Below are 22192 nucleotides of genomic sequence, written 5' to 3' on the forward strand. Positions count from 1 at the left end.
CTGAATATCAGAGGTGGTACTCTAACCGCAGGATTCCTAATCCTAGAACAATTGTAAGGACTTTCAGCACTTTAATAGGAAACAGGTTCACTTCCGAGTGTTACAATCCAGAGCGTGTGTAATGTTGAACATCACGTAGTTGAAGAGGAAAATATTCTCGATGCTGTCAAGCACAATCCACATGCAAGTACACGCCATCTAGCCAGACTACTCAGAGTTACACGAACGTTGGTGTGGAGGACACTTAATGCAAACGGATTGTATCCTTACCACCTCCTACAAATACAACATCTACAAATCTGCCTGTCAATTGGAGTTCTGCAATTGATTGAATGAAAATCGGCAATTCACATGTATGGGGGTAGAAATTAATCCCCATCCTACAATGGAAACAAGAAATGGATTCGGAACACCTCAAAATCTGTGCTTCAGTGGCTGGTCATGATAATATCTTTGAAAAATATTGGAGTGGAAGAGGTCAAATGACTTTATTGTCAAACGCCTGGCATTAGAAAACAACAACAACAATGGAAACAAATTTTCAACACTGTTTCAGCATCAATGTGTGGTGTGGTGTTCTTCATGATCAGCTGATCGGGCCATTCATTTTTCTGGGACAACTGACTGGTGTGGTTTATCTGCATTTCTTACAAGAAGAACTGTCGCATTTACTTGATATTTCTTTGGCGGTGAGACCTTGTATGATATTCCAGCACGACAGAGCACCTCCTCACTTCAACCGAGCAGTGGTGGAACACTTAAATGTACATTTCTTTGAGAGATGGGCAGGACGAGGCAGTTTGACTCCTGGCCTCCTAGATCTCCAGATCTGTCACCATTGGACTATTGGATGTGGGGATGAATGAAGGATCTTGTCTACCAAACGAAGTCACAAACATGTGAGGAGCTACTTGCATGCATCATGCATGCTGCTTCGGAAATCAAAGATAGCTGTATGCAGTTACATAGAGCGATGAGTGCAGTTCACAAGCGTGCAGCCAATGTATTGAAGCGGATGGTGGAATTTTTGAAAATGTGTTGTAAACTCTCCAAGACTGTAAGTTAGGATGCAAAATTAAACTGCAAAGAATCAGGTTGGTGGAAGTGATGTCTGATGAAGCAACTAAGGAGTTCACAGTACAGTTTTAGCTTCAGAATACTTGCCAATTACAGAAATGATATTCTGAATGGTTCATTCTCTATTTGTAATATTCTTTTGCCCTTCAAACTAAAGAAAAAAGTACTTTACAAACAACTTCAAATTAATGTAACTCTGAAAATACTGAGAATAGGACCCATGTTTATATGACGTTTTTTGCTCAAAATGCCTTCAGAAATAAGCTCTGTAAGTGACGATAAATCCTCGTGAATCATCCTGTATATCTGTATGCATGGGTGTATGTGAGCTGAATTTTTTAATCTGTATCCATACTTGGTAATAATTATTTACTTTGGTATTAGAAGGACCTTTCAGGATTATTGTATGTGCAATATCCTTGGAATCTGGTGCATTATAACATCAAGATTTTCATTTGCGAAGAGATATATTTCTTTGGTGAATGTGTTGTAAAATGGTAAATAACAGAGTAGAGCAGATCTGGTGTCTAAGAATGCGTATCTTATTTGTCAGTGACCGCAGATGGACCAATTTGTGTAGTCGCAGAATGGACACATTACCCAAAACTGCAAAAGGGAAGAAGAAGAAGTATTGCTAAGGACAAGAAAACGCCTTTTGCGAGAATTTCGGCCTGTAAGCTGGATATTCCTGTCAGAACAGCGGATAAAATCATACAGTCCAAATGAGACTTTATTGAGTTCTTTAACTATTCTCATAAATCCAATTTTATTCATGTAGGGTGTAAGGGACCATTGTGTTTTCTCAAATGCTAAGAATGACAGTTTTCGTTCCTCACATTTCTCTTTTTATAAGTGTATAAACATTGAATTTGATACAGTGTTCCGTCATTTCATATTGTTGTGTTATATGTTATATAATTATTCACTTATAATACTAATAATTACTCTTGCCTGAACTGTATTCCACATTTAGTCATTCTATATTAAGCTCGTTCTGCAAACCTGCTATTATTACTAGTATTTCTTGTGTATGGATTATAATTATTGTATGCAAAGCTTGTAACTTGACAGAAATTAGTAGGAAATTGAACATGTATACTTATTTTGACCTGTAAGCTGGGCATTTCTCTTAGAACAATGGATAGAATCTACAAAGTTAGAATTTTTTAAGTTCATAAACTGTTTCTAAAAATATGATTAACATCTACCATTTCAAGTAATCTTTTTTTCCACTGTCACTTTTAAGTTTTTAAATAAACTGTTGAAACAAATTGAAATGACATCTTTCATTCTTTTTAAATCTAAATGTCTTAAAATTTGAAAAACTTTGTATCTACAATTGATTGTTGGTAATATTGGTCAGGTTTTTCACGCATCTCCTTAAAACGTTTAAAGTGATTTCATGCAGGTACGATACACGTCTAGAAAGTAAGTTTCCCTGGGGCTGTTTAGAGAAAGAAATATAATTTCATGAAAAGATTTGTTGGAACAGATACAGCAATTGTTCAGTTATTTTTCAACATATTTCCCATTGAAATTGAGACATTCGTCATATTGTGGGATCAATTTTTGTATCCCTGTGTTGTAGAAGTCTGTCACCTGGAATTGGACCCAGTGTGTGACAACCGTCTCCATCTCTATGCCACTATGACAAGCAGTGCAGGGTTCTTAGTGCTAGTGTTATTTTGATGCAAAATAACATTCGACCGCATACGACTTGGCGCACAACAGATCTTCTGTGGAAGTTCCACTGAGAGGTGTTTCAACATCTACCCTACAGCCTGGATCTCGCTCCCAGCGGTTACCATCTTTTCTTACACCTCAAGAAATTCCTGTCCAGTCAGCATTTTCACAGTGACAGAGAGGTGCAGGCGGCTGTCACACACTGGTTCCAATCCCAAGCGGCATACTTCTATAACACAGGGACACAAAAGTTGATCCCATTGTATGAAAAATGACTCAATTCTGATAGGGAATATGTTGAAAAATAACTCAATTCCTGTATCTGTTCCAATAAATCTTTCCAGGAAATAGTGCTTTCTTTCTCCAAACGGCTTCAGGGAAACTTGCTTTGCGGACATGTCCCATACATCAGCTTTTGAGTTTCATCAAAGAAATTATATAATTGCTCATTTTTTCGACATTTTCATTCCCAAATGTTTTTCACACCTTCGATCCCAGGTGGTGACAGGATTTTTTCTCGTTGCCAAACTTTCAGAACGGCCCCGAGGTTTACTCAGCCTCCTATAAAATTGAGTACCGGGTCTTTCCTGGGGGTAAAAGGCGGTCAGAGCGTGGTGCCGACCACACCACCTCATTCTAGTGCCGAGGTCATGGAAAGCATGGGGCTCTACCTCCATGCCCCCCAAATGCCTTCATGGCATGTTACGGGGATACCTTTTTATAGTAGATGTCCAGTATTTTTCCATACTATATACTCCCATTTTTTCTTTATTTTAAATGGAGACTCATGTTTCAAAACCTATGCTTGTTTTGAATGTACAGCAGTCAACCTACTTATCATAAGAATATGAAGGCAACAAGATGTTACAGTATCCGCTAGCATTAAAACACGAGTGTGTTTCTTTGCTGCTATCATTTATTTTAACCACAGAAGTTTCTTTTTTAGATTTTTGCAAGTTTCGGAATTTACGTCTTCATAACTATCACAGTTTTTCCTCTTCGACACAGTATTAAAATAACTACAAATCTTATGCATTGTTTAGAAGTAGAATAACTAGATTTAGAAGTAACACCCAAAATCTTGTCTTAATGTTCAACTGCATGACCATGATTAACTTTAACAATCAAACTGGAACTAGTTTGTTTATTAAGTAATGAAGCTACTATAGATCTATGTAGGCGCTGCGATACATGTTTAAGCTGAATAAAAAACATATTATAGTTATATGACTGTTCTGTTCCATCGAATATCTACAGTGGACCATTTTCGTGATAGACCGGGAGACTGTTTGGCTGTGAATTGTTCTCATTTTGAACAACTGTGATAAAGTTTGGTTAGTCATAGTGTTTCGTTTAGTTTTATGACCTACTCAACATGATTTTACATACTTATTTGTCTCAAATTTGAAGTTTACGAAACAAGTTTAATAAATTGTTAAGAGACAAGAAACGGGAGAATGCGTAACGTTTCTACGCGTTCATAGCCTACATAAAATTCGTAATATGTAAATTTTAATATAGAGTGCCATTTAAAAAAGTTTTCTGTCACACTCTGTATGTCTGAATAACTGTTTTCGAACACTAGCATAGTATTATGTGGCTTATCTCCAACAGTTTTTGTATAAAACTTTTTTTGTAAAATTAAAATTTAAGAAGTTATTAACAATATTCCATACTTATTGTTCACCCTGTGTACATATATAATCATATAAGGACAAAGCAATTTGTCTTGGAAACTTACGATCTCTTTGCATATAATATTCAATTTTTTGTTTCTGCCTGAAAAAGTGCTGGTATGCTATACCAGTGTGTACCACCAAAGAAAAGCTCTGGGTGTAGGATGTGAGGGTTGAGGTTGTATGTTGTGTGTATATTATATATCCATGGTGTGTCGTATATGTTTGCATATGATAAAAGAGAAGAGAAGAATGAAAGAATGAGAAAAACTTTCAGATATCTATTTTATCATGTTTGATCATGAGATTTACTTAAAAAGTAATTATTCTTCCCCTCCTTGTAGAAATTCTTCTGCATTTTGTAATAAATGCTTCAAATACTTTCGAGAAGAGACAGACATCAGACAAAAGAATATTGTGACAAAGACAGAAAGATTGTAGGATATATTGAATTTAACACTGTAGAATGAAATAGTTCAAGAGCATCTCACTAAAGTCAACCGTCTTTGAAAATTATTGAAATGGAAGAGGACAAAAGGATTTGTTGTCAAATGTTGGGCATTAGAAGACAATAAGAACAAATGGTACAGTAACCTACCCTATAATGATCGTCAGTATGAATTTAACAATTTAAGTAATAAATTGGAGAAAAATTGAACAGGTCATTTATTGTGTGTTAAAATTATTTTGTTAATTGATTATTACTATAAACGTGTTGTAAGTTGGAAAATTTGTTTTTAAAGCCACAAAACGAACCTGTTTTCTATGGACCTGATGGACAGATAATGACTCCAGAGGAAAGTCAATTTCTACAGGAAAATGTTGAAAGAATTCCTGACATTGAGGAGTATGATGAATATAGGTGAGTTGTAATTTCATATTTTAAAATGTAGTTAGTCAATGGCATGATGGTATTTTACCTTCGAAATTAAAAAGAGCATAGAATAGATAATTCTATGATTATTGAACTTCGATGCATGTTTTAGAGCATATATATCTTTCAGTGAGGATGGCTTACATGTTTGGGAGCAAGATGATGAAATGGATGAAGAAATCCAGGCTGCGTACGAACAGTTTCTGCAGATGGGTAAGAATCAATCCAGAGATAATAAGACCACTAACAAGAGCAGTGGTTAATTCCGTCCCTGATTGTGGTACTGACTTCTGATATCTCGAGCCTCTTTAAGTGTAAAGGGCAGAAAATGTATTTTATCAGTTGAGTGTTAGCTGAAGTGAATATACAAATATAGTTAAATCCATTATCAAGAACTAACATATTATTTCACAGAGAGGTTCTATGCTTTCTTTCTTAAGATGGGTTGTGTAACCTATGAGACCACATGTTACACAAAGCAAGAATTTAGGGAACAAGTAGTTGGTTGTGGCTCACTTTTATTTTTTATTATTATTATAATCATCATCATTATCATCACTGTATTATTTTATGGTGAATAAATAAGTTAGCACACTGAAGAATGTATTCTGTTATTCTTGAAAATTGTAAAGAATTCAAAATATTTATGTTAATGAGGAAGCAGGTGTTGTACAAATATAACTTTCAGAATTGAAGGATATGTAGACGAAAATCTGTTCACTCATTTGTGTGCTCACCTGCAATAATAAGATAGAAAAGTAGCAAAAACTCAATCTGTTGTTTTAACTGGTTTTATTAGTTGAAGATTTTTATATTCATTAAAGTTCTTAAAATATTTTAAAAAATATACGTGTACTTCAAAATGTGTGATATTTAATCACAATTCAGGTAGCAGGATACTTCGTTATGGTGTTTGCAAAACTTTTCTGCCTTGTAATTACGGTGTTTGTAGGTGCCAGTGATGCAGTTTTGAATGCATATCATGTGCAGAAATAGTGCAGTTATTAGAAAATAGCTTCATCCTTTACCTTCGTTTATTTATTAAAGGTCATTGTTTCTGTGTCTATGAATTGACATTTTCTTTCCCCAGTGAATATTATGATATTAGAAAAGAAACTGAGCTAAGTTTTGTGAGATTTTTGCAATTACTATTCTTCATTTGTGTGTAAATGTTTAATATTGTCTATTTTGAGCATAAAGGAAAGTGTATAGTTAAAATGTCCTTGTTGTGATTTATTTTTAATCTGTTTTTTGTAAAATGTACGTATTAATGCTGAATATTAAAGGTGAAGTACCATATTTACTCGAATATAACAATTTTTCTCCAAAATTCAAGTTAAATCATGGTGTAAGTTATGTAAGGATTTTCAGGAAACAAATTAAATTGTTGTTTATAATTAAGTCCTTAGTATTCATTATACTTTGCAATTGCTTGCATTAATGATGAAATTAATGCATTTAAATTTTAATTAAACTTATTTACATGATTGGCCATTTACCTTCACATGTGATATATTTGAATCTTTAGCAATAATGCTTATGTAATTAAATATTAAAATAAACAGTTTCATTATTTCTCATCCTTTATCATTTTAGAATCTTAACACAACCATGATTTAAAAAAAAAATGAGGATAGACTGTGTGGAGGACACAGCTGCAAGCTTTATATCTTGAATACATCTTGCTTGGTGGTGAGGATTAGGCATGAAATGAGAATGCTAGTGTAAGGTTGCAAGTTGGCTTTATTGACTGTTACAATGTAATTCTATTCATGATAGGCTTGTGGTCTGAGAAAATGCTTACATTGCTTAAGTGTGTTTCACAACATGTGAGATCAGTGATGGTGTTGTCCAGTGTGATAGCTAATGTCTGAACCTGAGTGAGATTGAATTAATGCTGTATGAAGTGTACAAGCATTCTCTTAGTTGTGTATGTTAAAGTTTCCAGTGGTGATGATTGGAATGTGTGTGCGTGGTTACATGTCTGGTGTCATCTTCTTGATGGACTCTGAGTAGTGCAATGCTGTTACGAGTTACACTGTTTGAATGCCGCAGTACTGGACATTTTTGTAGAAATTAATATATTTTACACTAGCTTGAATGTGACAGTACTGAACCAAACTGAAAGACAATTTCTCATTTTTGTAGGAATTAACATAATCATTTAAGAATCTAGGCACAGTAAGTAAAATGTAAATTTAATCATCATCATCATCATCCTTCACGAATTAGGCCTCTGTAGACCTGTTTCGGCCCCATCTAGCAGTCTTCTTAACGGTCTTCCTGGTCGACGATGTCCTCTAGGTTTATATTGCATCATAATTTTTGGGATTCTTGAATTTTCCATTCTTCTTACATGATCTAGCCAATTGAATTTGTATCTGCTGATTTTTTCTTCTACTGACTCTACTTCTAATTTTTCTAAAATTTCTTCATTCCTTTTTCGGTCTAAAAGAGTATATCCTGCTGTTCTCCTGAAAAATTTCATTTCCGTTGCTTTGATTCTGTTCATGTCTTTTTTCTTTAATGTCCAAATCTCGCTTCCGTATAGAAGGGTGGGTAATGCTAGTGTATTATATATTTTTATTCTTGTAGATTTTTGTACTAATTTAGCTTTTAATGTATTGTTTATTATTCCTAGAATTTGTGTAAATTTGGTAATTTTCTTGTTCACATCTTTTTCATTTTGATAAGATATTTCACAACCCAGATAATTGAAATTTTGCACTTGTTCGAGGCATTGGTTATTGTGTATTATCTTACTTCTCACTGGGTCTTGTCCTAAAAATGCCATTACTTTTGATTTTTGTGCTGAAATTTCCATCCCAAAATCTTTTAATATTTCATTTAATGTATACAATCCTCTTTGTAAATTATCCTCTGAATTGGAAATTATGACTTGATCATCGGCATAGAGTAAGGTATTTAATGTTAAAGCACTGGTTATTTTGATTCCTGATGTGTAGATTTGGTTCCATTTTAAAATAATTTCATTTATATAAATATTAAATAAAGTTGGTGATAGTGGACAACCTTGTCGAACTCCATTATTAACTAATTTTCTTTCGGATATACAGTTATTTATTTTGACACTTATTTTGCTGTCCGTGTAGATTTCTATTATATTTTGGAATAGCAAATTTGGAATATTTTTTTCTTGTAATATGTCGAATAAAAGGTCTCTTCGGACTTTATCAAAAGCTTTCACAAAATCAATAAAAGCTATATGGGTTTCTAAATTAAATTCTCTTCTTTTTTCCAACAATAGTTTGTAAATTTAAATGTAAATTTAATGAACTGCTTAATTACTTAGAGCTGGAATCAACAGTCGACAATAACAGCAAGTCAGCTATCTTCATGATTATTCCTAATCCCTCATTGATATTGGGGACACTCACTGTGCTCATGCTAGCTTCAGCACTTTGCACAGTGTATTTTTTTTCTTTTGGTTTCTGTATCTTCTACATTGTCCAGCATAGGTGAATTTGGCCTCATTGGATTCGTCTCTATGAGATTTATTACCTGAGATACATTTCCTAAAATTTTCCTGTTTTTCGCCATCACTGAACTTCACTACTGATTTTCACTAACTTGTCGTGACTTTTGATCACTAATTGTCAATGGTCCTTGTAGTCTGATTCTTTACAAACGATTTGACACCAGAACCGTTGTCCTAGCTGATTGCTGTCCAGAATTATACTGGCTTGAATGCCATGTGGCCCTCAATTCGTGCCCTCACTTCCCTCTCTCTTCTCGGCATAACCCGGTGCCTGCACATCTCGCTCCAAGTCAACTTAGCATTTGGCCTTCATTTGTTGATTGCTACTAGTTATGTTTTGCTAGCTGCTGTAGTCTGTGAATTATAGCTGCGACACATCTTAAATGATTTTATGTCACTTAACTTTCTGGGATGGCCACAGTATTGGACCGAACTTAAAAATGTATTCACATCAAAATAATTAATACTGAATGTGACTTACCAAGAATCTCTTATCATCACTACTTCTGATATCGAAAGCTGTTTCCTCATATGCATCATCAAGGCCATCAAGTATTATCTTTGCTCTCTAGACAAATATTAATGATGAAATCATGTCTGTAACTTTTAAAATTCAGTTACACAATAGTTCTAATGATGCTCTCTTACCTTAAGTTAGATCATGGTTGCTGGCCACTGTCCACTCCATGTAGAATTTTTGTACATAGTTCTTGAATGGTTTGTTGACTGCTACATCCAAGAACAAGGTGTAAGACTACCAGAATCAGTTTTCACATACGAAAATTGTTGAAATATATGTACATGATTGATACGGTATTTACAAAAGACCATGTAACTTAATAACAAATGCAAGTCAACAGTTATTGAAATGCTTATTTCATCCGAATTCCAAAATATCTGAAACAGCTTTAACAACTGTGATTATCTGTTCGTTACAGTTGTACAATTTTTTATGTATGAGGTATATGCAAACCTTTTAAATTTCTCTGTTAATAAAGTAAAATTACGAATGCGAGATATACATGAGGGCGAGTTATATTCGAGTAAATACAATATTACAAGTAGTTGCTCAGAATATAGTGCACTGTTATGTTTTAACTGTCAGTGGTATTACTTTTTATAAAGTTTTTATCTTTACTTATGTATGCTCGTTCTGTAGTTTTTGGAACAGGACTTAAATGTGAAACATTTCATTATGCCCTTACAATGCTGTTTTCGTTTTCAGAACAAAATTGCCATTTGCTTTGAAAGTTGAAAATTATAATAGTGAAACTAATGCCACCTATTTAAAACCCATTTTTATTTCACTAAATACTGAAGATTAGAAATTTACTGTGCTTTTTAAGGGGGAGGGGGGAGTAATTAAAACAATTATCTGGACACTAGTTCAATAAATTTTCAGTAGTAATTATATGTCATGTTACAGTTATATTTCGGAATGATGTGAAATTATTGTTGGTTGTTTACATTCATAAAATCATAAATTATATTATAGGTACCATTGGGCCAGAATTACACTATTATTGCATGAATATGTCAGAAGCACAACACAACATACAAAGTTCAGTAGTAAAAATGTAATTTTATAAGAATAGTATTAAAAAAAAAAAAATCTGCGATACAACAGCCCATTAAGAACCAGGAGCGACCAGCTGACTGCTGGCCTCACATCGACGTGCTTTTGCAGAGGTGAACGATCATCCAGCGAGAATGGAGATATTGTGTGGTTAGCCTGATCATCCTCTCAGCCATTATAGCTGGTTGTCATAACCAGATTTCGCTACATATTGTAGCTCCCCAAATTCATCATGATACTGGGTGGGTACCAGTTCTATACACTGACCGAAATTTTATGAAAAATTTCTTCCCACATGAGGATCTGAACCAGTGTGAATTCCTTAATGCGAGTCCTAGACATGATGCTACTGCATGTGACTTATGTATAAGAATAAAACCCATGCTAAATCAAACCTTTCCTAAAATGAGAACATATTTAAAAGAATGTAACAGAAAAATATTAGAATCTATTTTACAAAGCACAATGACTCATACTTGTGGAGAAAATTTGCGTATCTCTCCTTGTTCCTTGTGAACAACATGGGAAACAAAACAAGCATTTTCTTTTCCTCATCTGCACAACCACTGAAACATTTCATACACGTCTGGATTAAATTTCTATTAAACAACCTAGTCCTCATTTTAATACGTTGTGAAATTTCAAGGAACAGAGTTGATTTGGCAAGATGCTTAATCTCATATTTTTCTTCAACTGTTCTCATAAACATACTTACATTATTCATCTTTACTTACTTACAAATGGCTTTTAAGGAACCCACAGGTTCATTGCCACACTCACATAAGCCCACCATCCTGTGCAAGATTAATCCAGTCTGTATCATCATATCCAACCTTCCTCAAATCCATTTTTATATTATCCTCCCATCTACATCTCGGCCTCCCTAAATTTCTTTTTCCTTTCATCTTTATTAACTAAAATACGAAATCCACCTTGAAACATTTATCTCACATAACACAATACTTAGCACTAATTAAATATTGACACATGCTAAATGTAATTAAATATAATTAAATATTGACACGTGCTAAATGTAATTGAATATAATTAAATATTGACACGTGCTAAATGTAATTGAATACTCGAGCAAATGAATCTCACACCACAGTAGTTATAATCATACAGAATTGGAACCAGAAACAAAATACTTGAAGTAAGATGGAAGATGCTTGCTACCAAGGAAACCTGTTTCTCTCACCAGAACAAGAGTGAGTTAGGGGCTGTTTTCTGTCTTTCTCACTCACTGTCATTCTCAGCCCCTAATCTGGCTGGTAGCTGCTGCCTGTTGTCTCATCATATTGTGCTCATTTATGTTTAGAACATAGAAGTTCATTTACTAACAACTTTTAAGCTGTGATAGAAAAGCCTCCTATCATCTCTTCCTAAGATGTCTTACGAGGATTGTTTGAAAAGTTCATAGCCTGACAAAGAAATTAAACCGGGATTATTCTGAAACAATCTTTACTTCTCAAATAATTCCCCCTGAGATTCACACAATTGGTCCACTGGTACTGCAATGCATCTAATATCTATACCCTTTTAGTACACAGATTCCTCGAGGTCTGCAAAAAAGCCTTATGCTGCTGCGATAACCTCTTCATGTGATGAAAATTTCTTCCCAGAAAATGTATTGTCGTGATGAAATAACTATTTTTGGCCATACCCGGCTTCTTCTCGCGAATTTTCCCTTTCAGTTCCTGCAGGAGATTTGAATAATCCGGTTATTGCTCTCCCCTTTGCTAGATAGTCAATCATGATTATACCCATAGAATTCCAGTACAAGGACGCCATGACTTTACCAGCCAATCGAACAGCTTTTTCTTTCTTTGAAGGCGGAGAGTCCTGTGCTTCCATTGTTTCGATTTCTGTTTTTCTCTGGTATGTAGTATTGGATCCAGTTTTCATCAGTGGTCACAAATTGTCTAAAAAAATCGGGCGTATTTTTCTGTATTCATGCCAGATAATCCCTCGAAATTTGACACTGGACGTGCTTTTGTTCCGTGTTAACAAATGTGGAACCCACCTTGTGGAGACCTTGGACATATCCAAGACATTGACTAAGATGTGGCACACCTGTTCAATTAAGATATGCAAATGCATAACCTCGCTAATTTCTCGCACTTTCAGTTAATGGTCATCTAACACCATAGCATGGATTTTTTCTACAATTTCTTCACTTGTTGCTGTTACTGGACATCCACTGTTGGAGTCATCTTCCACGTTCTCTTGACCATGTTTAAATAGTGCTGCCCATTTTTTCACAGTCGAAAATGCTGAAGAGGATTCCACCAGTGTAGCATCCATGTCTGCTTCAATTTCTGTTGGATTCATTTCCTTTTTATACAGGATATGTAATGACAGCATCAAGCCTGATATTTTCTGTTTTTGCCAATGAAGCCTGATATTTTTCGTTTTTGCCAATTAAGCTTGATATTTTCCATTTTTGCCAATATGCTTGGCACACTACAAAATTAAACTACACAAAATGTATTCAACAGAAAATTTCGTACTTGAATTAATGTAAAATGGCCGCTAACAATGGCAGCATTGTTGACACATTTTCAATCCCATCAATGTCTCAGGCCACAAACTTTTCGAACATATCTTGTAACTCATAAGATTTAACAAATTTTTGGTTTTAGCACAAATTTGCTCCAACCTTAAGGAGTCTTATTGCATCTTATCTGTTTAGAAATTTTATGTTGAGATTCTAATGTTATACATAATTATACTTGTCTTGTAACTTCATTTTTTCACACCGTAGAATCTTAATTTACATTTCAAGTATAATGAAAAATTTACTTTACGAAGTTCTATTTATGGACTACTTGAATATGTTATTTTCAATTGTGATTATTAGAAAATAGTGTACTTAGGTCGTTAGAAAAAAAATTGAAATTAGGAAATATCTTTGAATATCATAGTATCTCAAGCCATAAATTGTATATCATTATGTATGGTATTAATATTCTCATATACAGGATATAAAGTAAAATTCACTTCCATGTACTTTAGTTATAAATTTATGATAAATTATGTATGTAAATGCTAAAAACTGGCAGAAATAGAAACTTTTTTTTTTTTACATTTATTTTAATTGGGAACGTTTACCAAACAGAGTTGATAACACAGGTTTTCTGTAAGAAATGTAAATTCACAAATAGTTTCTGCTGAACGTGATGCATAGTTTTCATCTTTGAATGGTTGGTTATTGGGGATACAAATCTAAATTGTTTTACTATAGAAAAGTAGTCAGACCTTTTATAATTTTTTTTTTTCAACATTTTTGTCATATGGCTACATACTTAATGTGATTTGATATGTACAAGAAAAACTTTGTCTTATGTCATGCCACAATTAATTGGTTGAGTTTTATAACTGGGCAAGATTGCAGAACTATCACCCTACGCAAAAATTTTCGAGTTCCAAACATAATAAAAATACATTGTTGTGATACTAAAATTTTCTTTCAATTCTAGAGAAGTGATTGTTGATATTGTTGGGAATAAGTGAATTTTGACCCTCATCTCAAGTATTTGTGATGTTTAGAGATGTTACATTTCAATGTGATATTTTCTTACATTTGAAGAAAATGTTACTAGTCATGGTCTAACAGTTATCATACTAACATTTGGATCTAAAGTTTGCAGGTTCAAATCTGGTGAAGGGTGATAGATTTTTCGGGTGAGAAAATCTATAGTACTACTTCCTCCTGGAGGCAAATAAAGCTCTGCGTCGCATGTTGTTTAATTTGCAGCATGTAAAAGGACCTAACACATTAATCGAATATGTTAGCAAAATTACAATGCTAGCCTTTCAGTTGTCCATGTACTATTCGGAAGACGGTTGAGAAACTTTTGTCATCCTCTCTGCTTTCAAAAAATCTGAACGTCAGAATTTATAAAACAATTATATCACCAGTTCTGTATGGTTGTGAAACTTGGATTCTCACTTTGAGAGAGGAACAGAAGTTAAAGATGTTCGAGACTAAGGTTCTTAGGAAAATATTTGAGGCTAAGAGGGATGAAGTTATAGGAGAATGGAGAAAGTTACAAAAGGCAGAACTGCCTGCATTGTATTCTTCACCTGACATAATCAGGAACATCAAATCCAGACGTTTCAAATGGCAGGGCATGTAGCACCTATGGGTCAATCCAAAAATGCATATTGAGTGTTAGTTGGGAGACCTGAGGGAGAAAGACCTTTAGGAAGGCTGAGACGTGGATGGATTTGAGGGAGGTGGGATATGATGATAGAGACTGGATTAATCTTGCCCATGATAGGGACCAATAGTGGGCTTATGTGAGGGCAGCAATGAACCTCCAGGTTCTCTAAAAGCCATTTGTAAGTAAGTAAGATACCATGTTTTCACTGCCCTATATGTGTTTCAACACTACAGATTTCATGTAGTTAGCTTAGGCATATCAAGAAGTATAAGTTAAGAAAATGTGAAGAAGGAAGTATAATCCATACCAGAATCTTAAAATAGTATTTTTTAATCTTTTTTTCTGATAAAAAGAATTTGAAATAAAAATGAAAATCTGAAAATGAAACAATGTAAAGTCCAGATATTTATATGAAGTGAGACTACCGAAATTTTAATTGTGAGTTTGGAGAAGTTAGTATTTTTGCAAGCAATTATTATTTTGAAGCTACATTAATATCACTCTCCACCAAACCAGTATCTCAGTATCTTACTCGAAAATATGTTTATTCTTGCGTGAAATATCCAAATTTTAAAGTGATTAGGTTTTGATGAAGTACTTGAAATTTGCATATACAGTTGTAAAATTCAAAATCCTTAATCGCAATGTTTACTCCCACCTTAAAAATTTCAATCTTTGTTATGTTTATTAAATTGTGTTAATTGTAATATACTATATTAAAGTAGCTTTACAAGATTATATATATTTATTTACAAAACTCATCTGATTAGAGGGCTGCCACATGGACAAAGTGATAAAGACAACTGAAATATTTATGACATGATAAAGGTCGAATATAAAAATACAACAAATAAGGTATATAAAAAATATCGACTACAGTAACAGGAATTGAAGAGTGTGATTTTCCTTTGCACAAAAATATTAAAATGTATAATTACTGCCAAAAAATGGTTTCTTAAGATGCAAATACACCTTCTAAATTCACAATTGCAATATCTAAAAGATTTGACTTCTATAGATCTTGTGAAATCCAAAATTGTACCAAAATTTTGGGTATAGTTTCTTATGCCCCAACAACGTTTATACTATCTTAACATACATTAAACAGTATAGACACATACATACTCTTTTTTTCTCGGAGTCCACCTCCTCTGGCTGTCCATGATAGTCTGAACACAATGATACTAATGTATTTGCTACTGCTGTCAGTGGCCAAACCGGAGACCTCATAAACACTGCAGCCACAATCTCACATAGCTTGAGCCATCATGTAAAATTTCCTTGAATCAACCTTTTCAGGAATTTTGTTTTTCGGAACTGTTTGAAACTGATAAGAGCAGGAGATACTGAAGAATTTAGTACAGCAAGTTTTTGATCAATCTGTATCAAGGGTGATCTAACAAGTGTTTCAGTTTTTTGCCATAATACATTAAGAATCTTGTGGGAATCAATTACCAGCTGAGCTGAAGAGTTTAAACCTGGATATCATATGTTTTCTGCATCACAGTGAGCTTGTATTTCATATTAAATAGTAAACTGTTATCAAAGGTGATAAAAAACTTCTTTGTGCATAGAATGAATCGTGTTGTCCATTATACTCTTGTGGAATTATACTTTAAGTTACAAATAATGACAGTAGTGACCTTTGCCAATGATACAAGAAGCAGTTTTATATTTTAGTTAATTAATTTCATGTTCCTGCCATCAATTTTATTTGTAATGGTCAGCTGTGTTAAAAAAAAACATTGTTAAAAATATTTTGGTTAATCCATAGTTTTAAGGAAATAGTTCACTGCATTATCTTTTGTAGCATTAAATTATTTTTAATCCAATGCCACCAGGTTGTCTTTTCGACATTTCTGGTTTTCTCTCCTGGTCGTGGCTTAATTGTAACCCACTTCTGAGGTTGGGGCGCCTGGAAGGCGGAGTTACATTACCCCGATGATGTGATAGGATGATTATGATAATGTGGTGCCAGGAGAGGTCTTAAATCTAAACTTAACCTAAATTCCAGACCATGGACGAACCCGGGACCTCATGAACTATAGCCAGAAGCTCTGACCACTAGACCATGAGGCTGGTCAAGCATTAAATTATAAAAAGAGCGTAAGGTATGAAATATATGGCTTATTTGTAATGAAGACAAGAACTAGAAGATGGTTTAAATTTCTTTAATCTTTATAGTGTAACAGTTGTCAAATTTGACAGTAACAAAATCAAAGAATAACAGCTCAGTTTACAGTACATGTTACAGTCTTTTCTGAATTTCATATTATGGGATATACCTATTTATAGTAGCAATCCAATTTATTTTGTTGCGTGCTATTTCTATTTGATAACTAGAACAATATTTGAAAAGGATTAACATAATGGTTACTAGTAACTGAAAATAGTTTAGTTTTTTTTTTCTTGTATAATAGTGACCGAAATTGTGTAACCTTAACAGTGAAACATAACATGCACATTCATACATATTTACCTGTCCATCATAATTATATTTTGTTAGTGTGCTGTTGAACTTTGTTTTCTATAAAATGCAACAAGATTTAAGAATTATGAATATATTAAATGTAGAGGCAAGTGGTTTTTTTATGTTATGTTGCATATATTATTACAAAACATATGTTTAAATATTTATTTCGTCTATGAAATAGTGATGTCACGATTTCCAAGGCAAGATGAGTTATTGTACAGTCTGGATTGTCTGAAAATGGTATTCCAATTGTGCTTGTTAACCATTAAGTAGAATTGCATAAAATTATAATGTAATTATAATCATAAAGTAAATGATTTTTTATAAAGGAATTATTCTTAAATTATTAAGCAAGCCTTTTCCTGACTCCTTTGAGGAAAAACATGTCATGTTGTATCCATCTTAAAGTGTGATTTGTTGGTTTTTTTTAATGCTCAGGAAGACTAACATGTGGAGAAGGAAGTCTAAATATTTTCATAGCTGCTTCATAAGATTTTCTTGGAATAATTTGATCATTGAAATATTTTCATATGATTTTCTTATAGCTGAATGGATGGTAATATTGTTTTGTGACGAATTTAGCCAATGTGAATGTGAATATAACATATAAAATGGAAGTGAAAACTGGACACTAAGGACAACACAACTAAGACATATAGAAATGACTGAAATGAAATTTCTCAGATATGTAACAGGATATTCACTGCTTGACCATAAACCAAGTATAGAAATAAGAAATGAATTGAATGTCCGGAGTATTATAGATAAAGTTGATCTATAAATAAATAAAGACATAATGGTTAGAATTTTAACATTTCTAAAAATCTCTATAAGAGGTTCCCTTGGTTTTAAGTTAAAAATAATTCATAAGATTCGTTTCTGGATAATAAAAACCCTCTGAATACTAGTTGCATTGTCCCAGCAAATTATATAAGATAAGATAGACTGAGCATATATAATATTATATTATATATAAGTGAATACTCTGCTCATATTTTTTTCCGAAATTTGACAAAGAAAAACGGATGTGCGGAGTACTGCTTCGCCTCAAACAGACAGACTGAGCATATATAAACTATATTATATCATATGTACGTGAATAGTCCGCTCATATTTTTTCCGAAATTTGACAAAGAAAAACAGGTGTGCGCAGTACTGCTTCGCCTCAAACACTTTTTTAATTTTCTCTTCTAAAATTAGGGTGTGCGAATTATTCGCGTATGTACAGTATTTAATAAGTTTGTTTGTTTCAAACATGTCATAGCATAATACATTTTGTTTAGTTAGAGACATAGTATGATTCCAACAGAGATTATCATCGAGAATTATGCCCAAGGACTTACAGATAGGTAAAGTAGTTAACTGAGAATTAGAAAAAAACATTACTTTTGTGACCTGCTATGGCACTAAAATCGTCCTCCAATGGATTAAGGAGGGAAAGCTGGTGATCAACAAGATCTCCCAACTAGGTCTAATAGATCCATCGACCAACAGCAGGTGTGGTCCTCCAGACATCCTGTTACTTACTTACTTACAAATGGCTTTTAAGGAACCCGAAGGTTCATTGCCGCCCTCACATAAGCCCGCCAGCGGTCCCTATCCTGTGCAAGATTAATCCAGTCTCTATCATCATATCCCACCTCCCTCAAATCCATTTTAATATTATCCTCCCATCTACGTCTCGGCCTCCCTAAAGGTCTTTTTCCCTCCGGTCTCCCAACTAACACTCTATATGCATTTCTGGATTCGCCCATACGTGCTACATGCCCTGCCCATCTCAAACGTCTGGATTTAATGTTCCTAATTATGTCAGGTGAAGAATACAATGCGTGCAGTTCTGTGTTGTGTAACTTTCTCCATTCTCCTGTAACTTCATCCCGCTTAGCCCCAAATATTTTCCTAAGCACCTTATTCTCAAACACCCTGAACCTATGTTCCTCTCTCAGAGTGAGAGTCCAAGTTTCACAACCATACAGAAGAACCGGTAATATAACTGTTTTATAAATTCTAACTTTCAGATTTTTGGACAGCAGACTGGATGATAAGAGCTTCTCAACCGAATAATAACACGCATTTCCCATATTTATTCTGCGTTTGATTTCCTCCCGAGTGTCATTTATATTTGTTACTGTTGCTCCAAGATATTTGAATTTTTCCACCTCTTCGAAGGATAAATCTCCAATTTTTATATTTCCATTTCGTACAATATTCTGGTCACGAGACATAATCATATACTTTGTCTTTTCGGGATTTACTTCCAAACCGATCGCTCTACTTGCTTCAAGTAAAATTTCCGTGTTTTCCCTAATCGTTTGTGTATTTTCTCCTAACATATTCACGTCATCCGCATAGACAAGAAGCTGATGTAACCCGTTCAATTCCAAACCCTGCCTGTTATCCTGAACTTTCCTAATAGCATATTCAAGCGCGAAGTTAAAAAGTAAAGGTGATAGTGCATCTCCCTGCTTTAGCCCGCAGTGAATTGGAAAAGCATCAGATAGAAACTGACCTATACGGACTCTGCTGTATGTTTCACTGAGACACATTTTAATTAATCGAACTAGTTTCTTGGGAATACCAAATTCAATAAGAATATCATATAATACTTCCCTCTTAACCGAGTCATATGCCTTTTTGAAATCTATGAATAACTGATGTACTGTACCCTTATACTCCCATTTTTTCTCCATTATCTGTCGAATACAAAAAATCTGATCAATAGTCGATCTATTACGCCGAAAACCGCACTGATGATCCCCAATAATTTCATCTACATACGGAGTTAATCTTCTCAAAAGAATATTGGACAAAATTTTGTACGACGTCAACAAAAGTGATATTCCTCGAAAGTTACCACAGTTAGTTTTGTCCCCCTTTTTAAAAATAGGCACAATTATGGACTCCTTCCATTGTTCTGGTACAATTTCCTTTTCCCAAATAGCAAGTACAAGTTTATAAATTTCGCTATATAATGCACTTCCACCCTCTTGTATTAATTCTGCTGGAATTTGATCGATACCTGGAGACTTATACTTTTTCAGATTTTCTATCGCAATTTCGACTTCTCAAAGTGTGGGTTCGGGTATAAATGGCTCAGCAGTTTGTATTTCAATTTCGTCCCGATCATTTCTATTTGGCCTATGTACATTTAGTAGTTGCGCAAAATAGTTTTTCCATCTGTTTAGGATTGATGGAGAGTCTGCAAGCAAGTCACCATTCTCATCCTTGATCACGTTTACCCTTGGCTGATATCCGTTCTTAAATTCCTTTATACCCTTATATAAATCTCGAATGTTTTTATTCTTACTATTTGTTTCTACCTCATTCAGTTTTTCCTTCAAGTAACCTCTCTTTTTATTCCTAAGTGTACGACTTGCTTCCCGTCTTTCATTGAAATAATTATCTCTCTTCTCCTCAACTGGATCCTGTAAGAATTTCAATTTTGCCTGTTTCCTTCTTTCTACTACCATGCAACAATCTTCATCAAACCACGGTTTCTTTTTCCTGTAGCCACCAAAATGTTAAAATATGGTGTTCACTTAAATCGGCTACAACTTTCCATTTAACCTCAAAATATGTGCTTCAGTGGCTGACCATGACAATATCTTTGAAAAATATTGGAGTGCAAGAGGTCAAATGATTTTGTCAAACACCTGGCATTAGAAAACAACTTTTGTGAAAAAATAATCTAACTGTATTGTCAGCATTCATTATAAGCCTGTTAACTTCACACCAAATTTTAAAAGCTTCCATGATCTTTGTGAGAGTAAGCCAAAAATTGGAAAGGAAATGTAATTTTTTATGTTTTTCATATCATGGATTATAACAAAGCTTCGATATTTTTTTTATTTTTTTATTTTAACTTCGCACACAATTAAAAAAAAATGTTCACTTTGAGCGACCACTATGCCACTAATGTCACATTTACAATGATTTTACAAATGTATAATTTATTAATGTTGTTCTTTTTATAGTTCAGATACACATTCATTCATTATTTTTGATGATACAGTTTAAAACAGTTTTTTCATCATTCAGGCACAGTGTCACTTTGCATGTTGAACACAGAGGTACAGATGGCACCTCTATGTATCGTCAAGATGTGGTTGCATGGTGGAACATTTGTGCTAATTGTAGAGAAAGAAAAAGAAACTGTAGTTCTTTTGAATAACCATTCGATAAATTATTACTTAGCTCCAAAAAAGCAAAAATTCACTTTTAAAGTTTTTTTTAATATAATTTAGTTAAAGCTGAAAGTAGCATTATTGGCCTACATTAAAATTGCTTATTTTTTTTATAGAATTGGTAATATACTTATTATTAATTGGGCATGTAGTACACTAATTTGATAACTAAGCAAAATGAAATAATTAAAATATTAAATATGTATTGATTTTATATTGCATTATTGAAGTAACCTAATAAGGAACGTTATTTTTGATACTGTAATAAATTTTTGGATATAATTTTAGTTCTCTGTATTAACGTGGAATGTTCAAGTGCGTACCTATTTGGAGGAAAATGTTTGTTACCATTTCTGTAATACTCTACACTCTTCTTGCTCCTTAGTGAGAGTGCGCCTGTGCAACCTGAAATATATCTTTGGAAAAATAAATGAAGTGTGAATATCATAGTATATGTATTACATTCAAGATAAATAACTTGAGCAGCCACGTTCTACGCAATTATAGGCACTCTGTTGGATCTACTGGCAGTGATGTGTACAGCTCTCCATTGCTTACTATGCTGGAGTGCTATGCAGTAGGGTATGTTCTCTTGCCGGTGTATGTTTCATGCAATGTTATCACTTACCTCAGTTTTCGAAGTATTGTCCCCGGGTGCAAATATAAGCATCACACCTGGAGGAAAAGTTGTTGGGACATTTGCTGAAGTTTCTCGTTAGTAATGGAATTAATTTCTTCACGGATTTTCTCTTTCATTTCATCAAAAGTGTGAGGGTTGTTCGAGTTACACCTTTGTTTTCAGCATTTCCCATAAATAAAAATCACACGGATTTAAATCAGATGAATAAGCAGGCCATAACCCTCTACTAATTATCTGTTCACCAAAAATTCTAGTAATTTCATCCTTAGAATTATTGGTGGTTGGGCCATGGCATTATCTTGCAGAAATGCCCATGAGACTTTTCTCTTTCAGTCAATTGCTGG

At 33.9% G+C, this 22192-nt stretch overlaps 1 protein-coding gene across 3 annotated transcripts in view; it reads left to right on the plus strand.

Annotated features, from left to right (window-relative positions):
• Paip1 (Poly(A) binding protein interacting protein 1) overlaps window positions 1-17356 on the plus strand; it is a 46134-nt gene extending 28778 nt beyond the window's left edge. For 2 of the 3 annotated variants that reach the window (XM_069818627.1, XM_069818628.1), the window contains 2 exons: window positions 5180-5298; window positions 5441-17356. In XM_069818627.1, the coding sequence (XP_069674728.1) occupies window positions 5180-5298; window positions 5441-5573 (252 nt within the window). In that variant the 3' untranslated portion in view covers window positions 5574-17356. Of the gene's footprint in view, window positions 1-1630; window positions 3961-5179; window positions 5299-5440 lie in introns of those variants that run through there. The other variant, XM_069818630.1, reaches the window with a different exon arrangement.
• The last annotated feature ends 4836 nt before the right edge of the window (window positions 17357-22192 follow it).

The sequence above is a fragment of the Periplaneta americana genome, chromosome 2 (genome assembly GCF_040183065.1).
Source record: "Periplaneta americana isolate PAMFEO1 chromosome 2, P.americana_PAMFEO1_priV1, whole genome shotgun sequence".
In the NCBI taxonomy this organism is placed as follows: Eukaryota; Metazoa; Arthropoda; class Insecta; order Blattodea; family Blattidae; genus Periplaneta; species Periplaneta americana.